This window comes from Lepisosteus platostomus, chromosome 18 (genome assembly GCF_059453375.1).
Source record: "Lepisosteus platostomus isolate fLepPlt1 chromosome 18, fLepPlt1.hap1, whole genome shotgun sequence".
NCBI classification, from domain to species: Eukaryota; Metazoa; Chordata; class Actinopteri; order Semionotiformes; family Lepisosteidae; genus Lepisosteus; species Lepisosteus platostomus.
Window position 1 is genome coordinate 12,818,040 of NC_142628.1, and position 17,226 is coordinate 12,835,265.

The window sequence follows — 17,226 nt, forward strand, 5'->3', positions numbered from 1 at the left end:
AGGCGCAGCTGTTATTCATACTGTAGTAAATGAATGAGTCAGTAGATTGTACAGAAGAAAGAGTATCTGTTTTGACTCTGATTGAAGGTGTCTGACAGCTGGTTTCCTCTGTGAATGAATGAGGCTTCACGAGTGCATTCACATGTACTGTACCTACCTTCTCCCTACAGTCTGTACACAAGAGCCTTCCTTATATGCTATTAACAAAGTTAAATCACTGCATAATAAGATTCGAAACAACCTGCACTTAGTGGCTTTTATGATTTGAACGGTGATAAACTTTTTTTTTCCTGGAGCGAACCAATCAATCTCAAAATACTGCATCTTAATGCCATTTTTCATTATGATTTCTAATCAGCAACCAAGTCTAGAATGAAAAGCTGGAAATTTCTGATCTACTGCTAATGCCAATACTGCCTTTTGTCCTTCATTAAAACACTGACTGCCTTGTTTCTTACCAAAAAAATCAAGTATCCTATGTTTTATTACCACAATATTGGCAGCTATACAAGATAAAGGAGATGTAACATTTAATACTAAATCCCCAAAGGTGATAGACTACCGTGCATTTATTAAGTACAGCCTTAAAGCAAGGTAAAATAATGAAATATAAGGTAATTAATAAGAGAGCCAATCATTTAAATAAATATGACTGAGAAATTGTCTTTAAAGTGTATGTTGCTTACAGCTTAACAACTTTTTTTTCAAATATTAAAAACACGCATGAGACAGCGCACCAACCACTGCAACATCTGGTGTGTCTTCAAAATAGTGTGAAACCAATTTCTAAAGGGAAATTTAGTCAGCGTGTTTGATTTTGGTTGTCACCAAAATTCAGCAACGAGCTACAGATAGATTAGTCCCTCCTTGGTTTCATGAATTTAAAATGAAAGCCTGATCTTGAAGGCATGCAAAGCTTGAGATTAGAAGGGTCTGCTCTGACTGGTTGATGATGTCATTTCGCTAGGGGTGTAAGACCGAAACTGCAGCATCAGGGAAGGCAGGAAGTAAGGGGCAGAGGTTGTGTTTTTTCTAGCTGTGTATGGCTTTGTGTGCTATGGCCTGTTAAACTCTTTTAGCCTCCCCTTCTTCTTGGGCTGGCTGACAGAATGGGGCAGTCATGCATGTCTCATTGTTTGTCAAAGCAGCCAGGTCCTATAAAAACCTTTCGCCTGGAAAGTTTACATTGAGGTCAAGCTGTGAGGAAATCTCTGCAGCTCTGCATCCTCTGCTGTTTTCCCAAAAGAAAACTGGGAAAATGCTCCTACAACTGAGTTCTGCTCTGCTGCAGGGAGGGCTTCCTGCTCAAGAACATTCTGAATGTTGTTGTAATGGAACCATTGGGCTAGACTCAGCTTGGCTTCACCAATCATTTCTCTGTATTTAACGCTTCAAGGCATGCAATACTTTTACAGCGGGCTTCTGATCTGTTATTTTTGGCTGGTCAGCGTAATTTGCTTGCAAACAAGACTTCAAATCTCAGCTGAACAGATTACATCTGGCTAGTGAGTTAAATTTTGTTTTGTTTTTTTACAGTTGTTAGGATGAATATACAGTATGTATAAAAGCTAATGCTTAAGTTATTCCTATAAGATGTGTCATTAAATTGGCTCCGTGTCATTGTGCGGGCAGTACATTTACCGGGTTCTAGTGTAGTTGTGTGGACTCCTGTAGGACTGGTGTGAAATGAATACGTACTGTATGTGTTGATGTCTGTTATGTAAGGTTCTGTTTATTTTTAATGCAATGTTTACTTGTAATATTTGTATGTTTTGTGTACGTTTCTGTGTGTGAAATATAACTATGATGCAAGACATATTTCTGAGAAATCATACAATAAAGTATTATCATATCCTAAAACAGATGTGTGAAGATGAAATATTAAAAGTGATAATTTTTTTAGAACCGAATCGCAGTCTTTCTTTCATACTGCTAAATCCTACTGTGAAAAATTTGGACAGGGAAGTGCAATTTTTTCCTTTTTGCAGTGTATCATTGAGCTTTGCATTTCAATTCTAAAGTTAAACATGAGGCAAAAATATAGAATGTCAGCTTTAATTTTTGGATATTTTTGTACAGACATGTTAAACTATATTAGAACAATGTCATTTGTTGCATTCAATTCCCCCTATTTCAGGTGAGCATACAGTATGTATTACATATGGGACAAAGGCATTGGGCTGACGGGTGTCTCTAATTGCTCATGTGTTCTATGTTACAGTACATTAATTGTGTTTTAAGCACATGTTTCTCACTTCTTAGATCTATTTCACAATCCTTGTTTCCAAGGCAGACACTTCCTTGTGACCGCTTACCAGCAGCACATGGACAAGAACCAAAGAAACCCTCTTCCTGCCATGAGACCGGCACAACCTCACTGGCACTCCAGGCCTTTTTCCATTTCATGCGGAAAAGCCCATCTACAGCACCTCTTTAATTACTGTAGGTATTAAAAGCAAAGGCAAAACCAGGTAAAATAGGGTTTGCGCGGGCTGACAATGAAAGTCTCTAAACTGAGGGCAATCAGGGTGAAAAGAAGCACTTCAATAGGCCCAGTTTCTCAAGAATAATAGGCTACACACTGCTCAATGGATGTTGTTCATTCTATGTAGGGCTATGCTGTGCACTATCACGGGGTTATGCCTTTAAATGTCATCCACAGACCTGTTCTGTTTCTGCCCTTGGGGTACCTACAATAATCACTGAGCTTGACCTCTTCACTTGGAAGCTAAAGCTCATCACTATAAGAAGGCAGCATTCTTAACAGAGTGGAGCCACGTCCTCCGGGCCATTAACAGATTTTAATGAAACCTAGCAACAGATTGAACATAGTGCTGGGAGCTGTGTTTTTCTCTTGTGCTGCTTCATTTCTGTGTTCTCCAACCCAGGGGTCTCCAACCTTGCTCCTTGAGGGATCCAACCCTGCAGGCTGTCACCATTAAATCTTTCAGTTCTAAACACGTGGAATGATTCCGTTGCCACCAATTAAGCACACAATTTATTAAATGATGCCATGGGAACAAAACCTGAATACACTTCACCCTCAAGGAGAGTTCTCTTAGTTGACAAGATCATTTGCTTAATTGATCAGTAATTTACAGGATTGAGACTCTCCAGGACTGGGTTTGGAGATCCCTGTTACGACCAGTATTACCAGAACCCTAGAGAAAAGAATTAGAAGACTCCTCCCCAGTGCAACAGTCTCCTACATCTATTTTCCATGGGAATGTATAACACCGTCTAGGCTTCCCACTCTGCCCTGGTCATAAATCCAGAGATCAAATGCTCAGATCAGGACTGGACAATCCTGGTCCTGGTGGGATATCTACAGATTTACTAGATCTCTTCAAAGCGTCAGTAACCCGCAGTGCTATGAAAATGTCTGAAAACTAGTCCAATTAAGGCTAGATTTAGCTCATAAAGAACTGAGCTGGAGTAAAAACGTGCAGTCACAATGGCCTTCCAGAGTGGCCCAACCTTTACAGACCTTTTGGGAACCTTACTGTCTGTTTTTCATAGCTGTAATCTGTAGTCCTCTGAAGTTCAGTATTTATTTCAATAAGGAAGGGAGCTACAGCATGATTATTATTTAATTTCACATTTATTCTTCAGTGCACATCCAAAGGAGAAGCACATAAAAAGTCTGCATGTACTGTTTTGTTGTTTATTGAAACAGATCTGAAAATAGAAGTGGATCTAAAGTAAACGAAGGACCTGTGACCTTTCCAGTTTTGCTGGTGTTTTTATCTTCTTGCATCTGACTAGTGTCTCAGCCCTGATCAAGCCACATGGTAATGCAAATTGGTACTGTCTATGTAGTGCTTTTGTTAGTGTATTATATCATTGCTAAATTATAGTGGTATATTTGCATGATAATCACTATAATAGAAATGCACCAGGATGGGGAATCAGTTTACCTAAGCTTCTGAGAAAAATGTACTGGTTTTTAAATTAATTCTTCTTCTGTTGGCAAACCCATCATTCTTAATGCAGAGAAGAGAAAGATTGCGTTGCTTTAACTTAATAGAAAATTGTAACATCCGTATTTGTACAGCCCGAAATTGCCTGCCACTGCAAAAAAAAGTGTAATAGATGCTTTTTTTAAACATAATTTCTTTTGCATATCCCCAAGCAATATTTTTTCAAACGCATTAAAATTATAATACTGCTGGATTCAGCTGAATTCAAATTGTCACCTTCAAATCGAACACTACATGTTCAGCTTAATGATACCAAATTATTCTTTATGAGGTGCCTTATTTCATTAGAGATGTATGTTAAATTTTGATCATCGTCTAAAAAAATATGCGAGAATTCTTCTCTGTTACACACACTTAAGCACAGTTAACAGAATATATCACAAAATCAAAAATGTAATTTACTGTACATTTATGAAAAAATAATTGACATATATCATGGAGTTAGCTTGCACTAGGAATTCTGTCCACCTATTTGCAGAAATCTGTTTTTTCCTGCTAAGGATTACAGTAAAACAGAGCCTATCCTAGGAACACAGGACATAGGAACTACACCTTGGATGGGATGTCACACAGGCACTCATATACAAGCACTCCAAGACAGAGACCTAACAACCTACCCAGGATGTCTTTGAAAGCTGAAACCCAGAGCTCTTCCCCACACAATCGCACACACAAGAGCTGCATCTTGGTCCAGAATTCAACCCAGGAGACAAGAGCTGTGAGGCTGTAGTATTTAATGCTATATAAAGAAATCCAACAGAAGTATAAAAAATAATTTAAATTACAGGCATGACAATTTAAAGGTCTTCTAGATCAGGCGAGCTGTTTTAAATTACTTCAGCCAGGTCATACAGTATGAGATGTCTTTAATTACTGTGCCAGCAGCTCACTACCTACAGTAGCTCAAGAAACACTGTTTGGCAGAGACAGAAAAAGAAGCTGAGACACTGTAGCAGAAAATAAACTATTATGTAAAAAGTGTGTATCCTGCTAATTTTATTGGTTTTGATCGATTCCTGTTGGACGGTATCTTTTTTTTACGTGTGCACGTTTTATAACAATTGATCCAGCCAAGCTGCTCCGACCTCTTTTCAGGAATTTTCCGAGTGCCATTGCTGCAGGCGCTCAGCCAACCCCACTATGGAGAGAACAACAATCTGGCTTAATAATTAAATTAAGAACCGCACTGTGAAGTCATGACAAGAGATATTCTTGATAGGTGCAGCAGAAAGATGATTATCCAGTTCTCTGTGTTCCAGCTTTTAGCAGCTCTGCACATTTACATGAAGCATGAAATGCATAATTCTCTGTCCCACCAGCAGACTTCAAAGCACATAGCACCCCAGCCTCAGAGCTAGGAACGGTGAAAGAAATGCATTGCACACAACTTTCCCGGGGCATATTTCAAAGGTTCAAAGGTTCTTCTATAAGATTTACCTGCACATTCTGTCTTTAGCCACAGGGGACGAAATAAATGTCAGCTTTGTCATGTACCTAAATGAAGCAGTGTGGGAAAGGAACTGGGGATGTAGCTCACAACCCCAGTTCCAGCTGTGCACCATGTGTTTATTCCCAAAAATCTGAACTGAACAAGAGCGCTTTATGTAAAAGAAAATATCCATACAGCAGAGCAGGAAGCATTATGAACAAAAACCAAAACCTCAACTGTAAATCTACAAATTCTATTTACATTCTGAACTGTTCAAAGGTTTGGAAAAGCCATGCTCCATGAATCTGGGAAGAGTAAAATAATTTATTACTAATTCACTCTCTTTTATAAGACATCAATGTCTCAGTGTGGCGGTGACACAATATGCCCTCCTTTCACTTGGAATTCTGCACAACTTGTTAGGGTGCCTGTGATATACGTATCAATTCAGAAAACATGGAATTTATGTACATTATCTTGTTTGAGTGATCAGTCATTTTCTTCAAAGTATTGTTAATGTTTCAAAGCACAGTTTTTATCCAAACAAATCACAAACTTGTGATGCTACAGTATAAGGAACTTCCATAGGGTTACAGCTTTCCGAGTACAAAAAGAATCAAGCCATCACATACAGTAGATAACTTGTATGTCTGACATCTTAAAGGGGAGACAGAACAAAGAAATGAATAAAGAATAAATCAGAGCCACATTGTCCCCAGCTTCTGTGTGTGTGCTGTATTAGAACATGTACAGTATATGATAACAGTACTGTAGGTATGTGGGCTCACTTATGAAAGTGCTCATGGAAGATCTGCAGTAAAAGCTACTTTGAAAAAAGTTTATTTTCATCACTGCTCCTTAAAAATGAGCACTGAAACAGCCATAGTTCTCATTTGCAAAAACATTTTTTAATTGAATACACCCCTGAACACTAAAGATGCAAGATCTTAAAAATTATTTAGCAAAAAAAAACAGGAGCTTTGCCCATATTTCAGAGGCAGTATATCTAAGGCTGGTAGCTGCCATCAAGCAAAAATCAGTAATTACAATTTATTAATGTCCCAGCGTGGCTACAGTCCTGGGAAAAATGTTAGGGCATTTGTAGATTTCAGAGTGAAAAAGTCAGAAAGTGAGAGCAATATTGGGAAACAGGATCAAAAGTGTGACTGCCCTTTCCATATTGTAAAGTTCGTTCACCACTGTCCTGTCATGCTGCATCAGTGGTCTCCTACTCCTCCATCTGTAACTCATAGCGCTTCATTTCATCTGCAGCCTTTGACAATTTTCATACAAAATATAAGATAAGGCTGGAAGATTAAAAAGTACAACATAAATTAAAGGTTTAACCATATAAAAAACACCTTAAGAATGAGACTATCTTTAAATATTTCTATCTACAATATTTACCTATTTATGGACAAAGATATCTTACAAAGAAATTCCAACTTTTATTTTTTCAAGCATGCAGTAACAAAACCAACTCATCTGTTTTGGACAGTCAATTTAATGCCTTTTATACCTCAGTCTGCCTATAATCTTGGTCTCTATTTACAGCTACAAAAAATAAATTGTAGAAAGTGTATATTGTGCGGTATACTCACACCATTTTTAAGTGATGAATATATTCTTAAACCCGAATTGCTCAGCAACTCCAGACTTACCACAGAAAATATACACAAATCTTGTTAAAACTATAGTCCCCACAGAAAGTAAGATACTGCAGTAAATATTGTGTCTGTCTACATTTTATTACGAGGAAACTACAGTATACTGTACCTGTATATATTCATTCAAAAAAAGCATCTTATCTTTTCTCTCTTCCTTCAGTGAACTTAATTAAAACATTTTACCATCCAGTAATAAGTGTTGGAAATTTAGATTTTTACAGCAATGTTGTCAGATGAAAAGCCCTAAACAGTTCTCTTGTCACACTTGTATTTAAGTAGCAATAACTGGCTTAAATAGGATACCGTGTATCATACACCGCAGGCTCCTCCAACTCCCTTAAATGGAGCTTCTCAAGAAAACCTTGTGTATAAAGAGGTTTTGAATTTTTAATACAGCTACATGTGCCCAAAGGAACAATCTGTACAAACCCTTTGACATGTTAACCTGATATGGTTAATAACCATTATATTAATTCCAGGAATCCCCTCAGGGCTAAATGTCACAGAAGCAAATGCCTTTACCTGAGATGGCTGGCAGCAGTACTAGCTTGCAAGTTAGAGTCTGCAAATGATCTCTTTACACACACCTGCCAGACGTCAGCCTCCAGCACCAAGGAAAAAAAAACAAATTCTTAATGTTTCTCTCTCTACGGACATGATCTGGTATTGGTGTATACTGTAGGTATTCATGTACAGTATACACTAAGAAAAACACCTAAAAGAACATTAAGAAGAAACAATGAAAACAGGCAGGAAAAAAAAAGTCTGGATTAGCTTCTGCTCGAAATTATATAATCCAAATCAAATTTGACAATTTGAAGCATTGTTGGGATATGGGAAGATGTTTATATTTTACTCTAAAACATTCTTCACAAGCATGCTGGGACTGGAGGTGTTTTTAAGGCTTGTGTTTGGGAGATTCATCTAAATTTCTTATTTGGATTTATGAGGAACTGCATCAAAAACTCCAAATCACGTTTATATGTCTGAAAAATACAAACCCTCATCCTTTATCACAGCAACCACTCAAAGCAATCAGCCTTAAGCACAACAAAGACCTCATTATTCAACAAGCGGACCAACAAATTCATTACAAGAGATTTTTTTTAGTTTAAGCGTCTTTCACAGCCTGCCACTTTCTTTCAGGTTCAAGTCTATATTTTCATATTTAAGTATTAGTACAAATGTAGTACTCAGATTGACTTTTGACTCCAAATGTACTGTATGCAATTACATATAAAGTTCTTTATTCTTCCATATTTCTGAACACCCCAAAGTACCACAAGAAAATTCCAAAATACTGCATAATGAGCATCAAAAGTGTATCTAACTGTACACGCATGTTTTCAGAAAAAAAAGTATATAGATTCCGAAGATTGATTATATGTTTTTGTTATTACTTTGAATAAGGGCTCATTTCATACTGTGATAGTCTTGAGAAACTGTTGTGTAAGCACTAAATCACCTTGTTACCATTGATTGGGTACTGGTGACGAGGTGTTGATTGTCGAGCCTGGAGAACATAAAGAACCACGTATGCCTTCGGTATGTTGGAGCAACACCTCATGTAGGCTCCAACCCCTCCCCCCGCCCATCCAGTGGATCAAGTCCTGTTTAGTGATGAATCAAGGATTTTGTGACCCTGATGGACACCAGTGAGCTAAACAAACGTCCAGAAAGATCCCCTTGCCATTACGCACAACAAACCAATCGATGGGAAGGTCTAGGTGTGATAGAGTATCTAACTGCTACAAAACTGGGCTTCTAGCAATAGATGGAAACTCGACTGTGTGGCGTACTGAGATCTTGCTTAACGCTTTTTGCAGGCTCATCTTGACTTGACACTTCAGCAGGAAAATGCACCCCCATGGGACGTTGGCTTTCTTCTGAGCTGAGAATGTCACCGACGTACCATGGATGCTTGGTTTGCACAGCGGGAAGGGCCTTGGATGATGTGTGGCATCTTTAGCTCAGAGACTGGGGAAGAGGCACGTGCTCGCTCGGAACAAGTAACCCACAATAATGAGTTCTTCTCTTATCATGCCAGATCAATAAAATGTTAGTCCGCCTGGCAGAGATTACTCTTGACGTTCACTATGTTTTGAGATTCACTTTATGCTTCTGAAACATGAAATATACCCACCAAATTTCCAAAACACAAAAAAGGGAGTCGGCCCTATTTCAATACTCGAGTCTCCTTCAGTTAATCCTCCAAGTATGGTTATGGTTTCAGATCTGAATTACACAGGGAGCTTTCCAAGGACTAGCTCATAATTAACCAGCAAACCACCCGCTGATAGCTGAAGTGGAAATCTGTCCTTCCAAAGTAGCTGTTTTGTAAATGGAAAAACTTTTTATCAGGTTGAACTTGATGATAAACATCATGGATTACATGAGGAGCACTAAAAAAGTGCTCCACATCGTCTCGTATTACTTCGGTACCATTCCCCGCTCTAGGAATTACAAATGTAGATGGAGAAATTCAGGTGAAAAACTCCTAGGGTTACTGCACCATATCATTTGCGACACTAAGTTAAGTGCCTCAGTCCCACAGCAAAAATTTTCCATTCTCTCCTCAGCAATCTGATTAGATACTGATTATGCCATTCTAGCTAACTCCAACTAAAGACCATGAAGCTGCATGCTCCAATCATTCCATTACTTGCACTGCCTTGGGTAATCAAGTTCACCTACTTAACAGAGGATAATAATCAGCCTAATTCTTCACAAGCCCTATCAAATCAACTCTTGGAGAAGATCATGTCCGCTAAAAGACTCAGCAAGATTTCAGAAGTAGGGTCTGCCAATCAGTGTGCGATCAGCTGGTAGCCTAATGTATTTGGTTTGTTCAGGCGTCTTTAAAAAAAACAAAACAGGTGCACAACATGATGCTGTCATCTTGATAATCATATGTACTAAGAGTTGATCTGCTTTGCAGAAAAATGCCACTGAAACCACCACATGGAGGGAGTAGGAGGTAGAAGATCGTTAAAAAAAAGACGCAGGTAATAAAAGTGTATTAAGTTAATCATTCAGCCATGGCTTGTCTGAAGTACCCAACAGGATAAGGAAATCCATCCTTAGAATAGCATGATCAAACCCACATAACTTGCTGAGTATTTCCATGACAAATCCCCAGCTTTCCCACAGTCCCACTTTGATTATACCACATATCCCATTTATTCTCATAAATTGACCAAATCCCTAATCTTCATCCTGGTTTTATGATGAATTCACTCTACTTTGCTCCACACTTTTCTTATAAGGTTAAGGGATCTGATGTTCCAATAAGGGGCAATTGCTTGAGAATGTCACCAGTCTGTCCTAACAACTTCACAATCCACATGACAGACATTCAGAATAATACGTGTTTTTCAAATAAACATCCTAAACAATCAGCTTAAAAGTTAGTTTTTTATCATTAAAGATATCTCAAGTGCTTTACAAACCTTGAGTTTATTGACATAGGGCATTGACATATATTGACATATAAAGCAGTGTCAAAGAATCTCCATTTTCCTCTCCTCTAGGAAAACTAACTATTCAGTGTTTACCTTGAATGTATGTTTTATAAATCTCTACAAATGATGTTCAGGTAGGAATTGTACTTGGAAGATATCAAATGATGTAATCTTTTAACTCACTGAGAGCAATTTTAGAACATGAGAAAGGATATAAACTAAATGATTGGATGAACGCATCCAGATGTTTCTTGAAAGAACTGACTTAAACAACATGACTGGGTAGCTTGTTCCAGACGCATTTTCCTTCTTAACTGGATCACACATCCTGTGAATATCATGACATCATTGCATATATACATTAATGCAATACCAGGTCAAAATTAATGTGAAAATTTAAAGATGTGTTGAACTATCCATTCCCTGAATACAATGATTTCAAAAGTCCAAAATTGCAGTGTAGTCTAAGCAACTAAGCAAAACTAAGCAACAAAATATTTGGTGAGATTCACCTATTTCCCCTTATGTTTGAAGAAACAAAATTACTTTTTTCTTCCTGCTGTGGCCCACAGGAAGAGAACAGAAAGCTGCAGGGACCTAAAGCATCAGACATCTTCATTTAAGGATGAATACACTGACATGCCTGTAAAGCAGAAAAAGTGCATCTTCTTGTCTGAAATGCATTCTCTTCACGCAGACAGAAACCAATCCGAAGGGTGTGGATTCAGAGAATTTCTTCTGTTCACCATGAAGAACAGGGAGGTCATTATTTCAACTGACTTCTTCCAAACAATAAGACTATAATCTAGACTCCTTAAAAGCTGCAAATGAAACACAAAAGTATAAGTGGATGCCATTTCAGAGCATTTTAAATAAAGGCTCTATAAAAGTGGTGTCAAGCTTACAACTCTAACAATGCTGTTAATAAGAAAGAAGCTAGAATCGATGTTGAGACTACAGTACGCTGTACTTTAAAAACCTATGAAAGCATATTGTATACTATGCAAAATGTACATAATCGTATAGTAGGTATTACTAGGTATTGTAGAACCTTTAATAATTAAATATATATTTCACAGTCAAATACTATTAGCATCTTAAATCTTATACTTCTCATAGTACACAAGTAAATACAACTGCTGAAAAAGTGAAAAAAATCAATTTACATTGAGAGAACCAGCATGGATGCGTATGTACAGTATACAAATGCATACATTTGTACACATACTGTATACTGTATATAGTATGCAACTACTGTATACCTGCATACAGTAATGCATATATACATATAAAGATTGGTTCAATAAATGTTTACAGAATGCCATGGCTGTTAAAATGACAACTTTCATAAATCTATAAGAATCAATTAAACACGTCCTAAGAACGTCCTGAATAAAAGCTGCAATTATATTCCGAGACCTTTGCCATTTGCTTGCTTGAAGAAAAGTTCCATATGTTTTCTTTAAAAGACTACCTTTCACATCGAAATCTGAATTGGTTGGCAGCCAGTTAAAAAACTGTTGCCAGCAATACAGATTCTTAATAATTTTTTCATCCTTCAAATAGTTTAGGTCTGTGGATATGGATGTTGAAACGTACAGTACTTTAACACTGGTCCTGTAATTTAATCACATTGGGAGTCCACAATCCTAACATTCTGGCAACTAACAAAGCATCATTTCTCCTGAAAATATCAAGGAAATCGAAACACCTGTAATGGAATTAAAAGATAATACATACAGTCATACAATAATGATATTTTGAGTAAATGGAAACCTTCATTTGAACATACCGTATGTATAACATTTTTCAACGCAAACAAATAATTTTAACTAAAATTCGTAATTACATCAAACTTTCAATATTTTTACCCAATCTCACTCTAAATGTATACTTTAGGTACAGAATTTTGTAAATATTACAATATTAAAAAGTACTGAAATGCAATCTGCTGAGGCATTTAGCTGTAAATGTTCAGATGCAGAATCTTAATTACTGTGACACTGTAAATATAAACAATCCAGAAAATTAATAATTAACTCCAACCCAACAATAAATTAAATTAAAATTTAATTGTTTAATTAAATATGTTTAAAGGCCAATCTTACTTTGTACACAGAACAAATATTTTGATAATAAATAGGGTTCACAAATATTTTTAAAATAAAAACAGCAACAAGAACTGAAATAAAAAGCATTATTTTGGAAAATAACACCCCACCTTTTAAAAATAAAAGATCTGAACCCAGAAACTGAGCAAGAATTAACTCAAACAACTCAAACTGTGAAGCCCAGACCCTGTTAAACCAAGCAAGCTTTCTTAACCTTTAAATGAAGTAAACAATAAGGTGTCTCTATAAAGCTATCCTGGTTATATGTAACAGTAAATTAGAAGATAATAGCTATTTATTCTGAAAAACATATAAAATGTACATTTTTATGATACAAACTCTGAACATCACGAAACAAATTCACAAAAGTCAGATATTTTTACAGCTATTCCTTATATAAATATTTACTCCATACTGTAATAGGAAATATCTCATGACTGAAGTACACCATTTAGAAATCTGAACAACAAGCAAAAAAACAGTTTCAAGGCATTCAGAGCAGGTATTTGTTTTCCTACAAAAATGTTTTGACCTCAAGCTACTAAAGAAGTTTACAGTACCAAGTATTTTGTATTGGAAGCCAAGTGAGTGCTGGAGAAGAGTTTCTACAAGACAGTACAGCATTAAAGGATACAACTTGCAATTCTTTCTACAGAACAGCCTGCGTTTGTTAAAAAGAAAGTTAAATTTAAATCCTTAAAAATTACAGAAAAAAGAAGCATTCAGTGTAAACCTTCCCTTCTAACTTAGCAGTACAAGAATAAAAACTACTCACTGCAGTTTAAGTAAACAAAGTTTGAAAATCATTCAAAATATTAAAGGATTTGTAGCAGTCACATAAAATGTTGAAGATACCAAAAATGTTCCATCTCCAGATCTCTTACTCTCTTACTTAAATGCAAACTCAATCACATTTAAATCACCTGAGAGGAGATTAACATTGAAGGCATTTCCCTGCATTAAAACGTGCCAATACCCTTCAAAATCCAGAGCATTTTTTTCCGATTATCAACAGCAGTGTAAGCAAAGGAATCCAGATTTTATTTTTTACAATTGTTTTTTTCTTTAACAACAGAACCCCCCCCAAGACCAGCTCTATCATTAACAACAATTTTTTTTTGTGGTTCGCCAGCAATAAAATGAAGCCTGAACTTTAAGAAAGGCAATAACACCTCTTCCATCTCTCAGACAAAAGCACGCCTGTGGCAGAGTGGCACAAATGAGCCACACTGCCTTACCCTTTTCACAGGAAAACTGTGGCCAGGACTAGAGACGCCTCTGGTCGACCCTGACAGTCCCTTGAGTTTTTATCTGCTAACTATAATTTTTTGGTACAGGATTATTTGGCACTTCTGGGCTAATCATACAGCTGTCTCCTGGTCCTCCCTCTGGATCATCTGGTAATGTTGTCTGTTCTCTAGGTACGCTGCCAGTTCTTGATCCTTGGCTTTCTCTGCGCAATGTTTTGGGGTGTCACCCTGGAAAACAAAACAAACAAAAATCAACCTCCTGTTCCTGATTTATCTCCAAGTGGTGGGCAGCTTCTACCCCTGCTATACTTTCTGAAGTCCTTTGACTATTTGGAGTGGGATTCTCTCTGGTAGTTTCTAAATCAGTTCGGAGAGATCCATAAAGTTAGGGAGATAATGTATTAGAAGAATAAACTGCTATATATATACAGTATATTACCCTCCAATACAATATGCTGGATGGACAAGACAGAAGTAGTCTTCATACTCTTCCATTCATACTGTATTTTAAAGCAGGACAAGTCTCCATTCTCCTGACTGATTTGTTGGGAAACTTCATATACTGTTTACCACTTACTAATGACTAATGCTATTTATTTATAGATATATTCTTGAAATGAATACATTCCTTGGGAGAGTTTAGAATAATTTGGAATAACTTCAAGAAGTCCCAATCACCTTTGACTCTCATCCCACAAAACAACAGGACCCCCATTTTTATAAAGAAATTTGGGAATGTTCAAAATGGACCCTTTCAGGGACAGGTTAGTTCACCTTCAGCTGCAGTTCTTAGTATTTATTGCCCTCCACTAGACCTCCTGCCAAATGAGGATTCTTCTCTTGATTAGTCTGTGTAACAGAAAAACGTTTGGCTTACAGGCATTATGGCAGCTAACAGAGTGATCACCTTGCATTGGTAACAAATTGATTACGTTGCATTGAGTTAATGGGTTTTGCCTTTCTTGAGGTCGTCCATAAAGAACTATCCACTGCCTAGGTCAACGGGGCCTGGCGGGGGACTATACGGGCCTGGAAAATCTCACTACAGCACTGCTGGATTCATCTTCATCTTTTATTTTTGGATGTGGATGTTTAGGATCTGTTGTGGAATGGTGTGAGAGCAGTAGATACCAGAGGAGAGATACTTGGGAATGCTGTTCTGTGTTGGATTGCGTCACTGTGTGGTTCTTATCCCAATGTATAAAATAAATTGGATCATAAAACCATTTTTTCACTCAAGGAAGGATATTTGACCTAAACTGAGAAGCTGCAGCCTTCTTCTAATGGAACTCTGAATTTCACAATGCCTTCCATGTTTAATCTCCGGAAAAAACATTTGTAAATATATATTTTTTTAAATGACACAACGGTATGTTTTCCTTCCAAATACATAAGCCTTTCCTTTAATAAAAAACAAGACATTTTATTAGCTACAGGCATCACAGACCTTTTTTTGTCAACAGCTTGGCAATATAAAAGAATTTTAACAGAATCTGTTGATCCCATCTGCCTGCACAGACATTTCTGAAACTCCTGGTTTTTGTGATCAGCACAATAAAGTCATCTAGAATCAGCTTTGGGGAGTAACTGAATAAGCTCTGCTTGAATCTACAGCCTTATCTTAAGAATACATTCAAGTTCCTGATGTCCTTTATTTTCATCGGCACCAAGTGTCTGTGAGACACTCCTAAAATGTGTTTTAAGGTACAGCATGCTATGCCATTCACTGTTAGTATTACAAACATGTTGTTAAAACTTTGCATGTATTCATAGGTGGTTTTCTGTTCAGAAAAACACTTGTGCTTAAAATTCTGTAAAAACACAGAAGTGTAACTGTAGATTGGCAGAGAATATATATATATAACATGATGACAAAAGAATAAAATTGTAATGCAACAAAATTACACCAATTTGCATGGAATTTACGGAGTTGGGAGTAGAATTCCAAGCTGTTTTATTTAGAGAGAGAAACAAATACAGGGCAAGTAACATTCTGAAAGTTTTTTCAACAAGGCTATGGATTATGGGTACATCATACTGTACCATCAATTGAATGATGGCTGGTTGTGATACTACACAAAGCCTGTATACACAAATACTAAACCAGTAAACAGACAACAGCATATCAGCCAAAAGTATCAAAAACCTACTGCTGTGGTGAATTCTACAAGATCTTGTGACCCACTAATCCATCAAATAAATGTCAGAAAAAGCACAGCTGCCAGACTGCATCATGCCAGGTCAGCAGGATTCAAGGGTGTTGTCAAAAGAGTAATTGTGTCATATGGCATATACAGACAAATTTGCTTAAAAGGGGGGGGGGGGAGTTGATAAATTTGATTTTTTATTAAACATGTTTAAAATGAGACAGAAACTGCTGTTGCATTAAGAGTTTAATAATTTTGTGACAATTCTATATATACTGCATTATCCTTTATGGACTAAGATATATCCAGCTCATTACCATGATCCAAGCAATAAGAGGTGCATTGGACAAATGTGCCTTATTAAAACATTTTGAGGGCTCATTAATCATTAAAAGTTACACTTACTAGCTAAACTATATACAACTGTTTATTCGTAATCCTCTGTCATTTAAGAGTTTCCAATCTAGAAATGCATGAACAACTCATTTTACTTTGGTGCTGAAGCAAGGATCTATGTTCTACAAAATATGTTTTTCATTAGAACCCTTGCCTCTTGTGAGTGGTTTTCTGTGACTGTTAAGAGTTAAAATTCCTTTTAGGCCTGGCAAACCCTCTCTCTCCATCTCTTTCTTTCTCAGGTTTTAATTGGTTCTTGTTGCCAGCTGGACAGTGTCCACTAATGAGCTCTGTCAATTCATAAAAACAATCTGTTAGCAGCACTCTATTGTCTGTCTTGCTCTGCCAGCACAAGCTTGGCCTATTCTTAGTATAGGCACTGCTGAACTTAGGCATTGCCCCATTTCCCCTCAGAGTTCGCAGGGATAGGCTTTAAAATGGTAATAAGAAAAACCCCCAGGGAAAATGATGCCTTCACTCAGAAGGTTATACAGATTTATGTCTGCAATCCCTCAAGGCATGAACAGTCATGACATGACAAATTTCTGCTTGCTGCTGGTTTCTATCAGGGGAAGGGTAATGAAGCATGGTGCTAATGATTGGTGGACAGCTTTAAAAAGCTCCAAATGGCGCTATAACTAGGCTCTATTTTTCTCCCTGAAGTTCACTCACATTTTAACAAAGCTGTCAATTGTACTGAGTAGCTACAACTGTTGTAGACACACAGTGGTGGGTGTACGGGAGACACCTTTGCACTCATTGCTCCACAGATGGAAACCTGGTAT

The 17,226-nt window shown here is 37.1% G+C and overlaps 1 protein-coding gene across 21 annotated transcripts in view; it reads right to left on the reverse strand.

The window, feature by feature from the left end:
- Window positions 1-10,513: 10,513 nt before the first annotated feature.
- dgkza (diacylglycerol kinase, zeta a) overlaps window positions 10,514-17,226 on the reverse strand; it is a 179,331-nt gene continuing 172,618 nt past the window's right edge. For 20 of the 21 annotated variants that reach the window (XM_088611514.1, XM_088611513.1, XM_088611512.1 and 17 more), the window contains one exon: window positions 10,514-14,126. In XM_088611514.1, the coding sequence (XP_088467640.1) occupies window positions 14,010-14,126 (117 nt within the window). In that variant the 3' untranslated portion in view covers window positions 10,514-14,009. Of the gene's footprint in view, window positions 14,127-14,672; window positions 14,748-17,226 lie in introns of all 21 variants that reach the window. The other variant, XM_088611502.1, reaches the window with a different exon arrangement.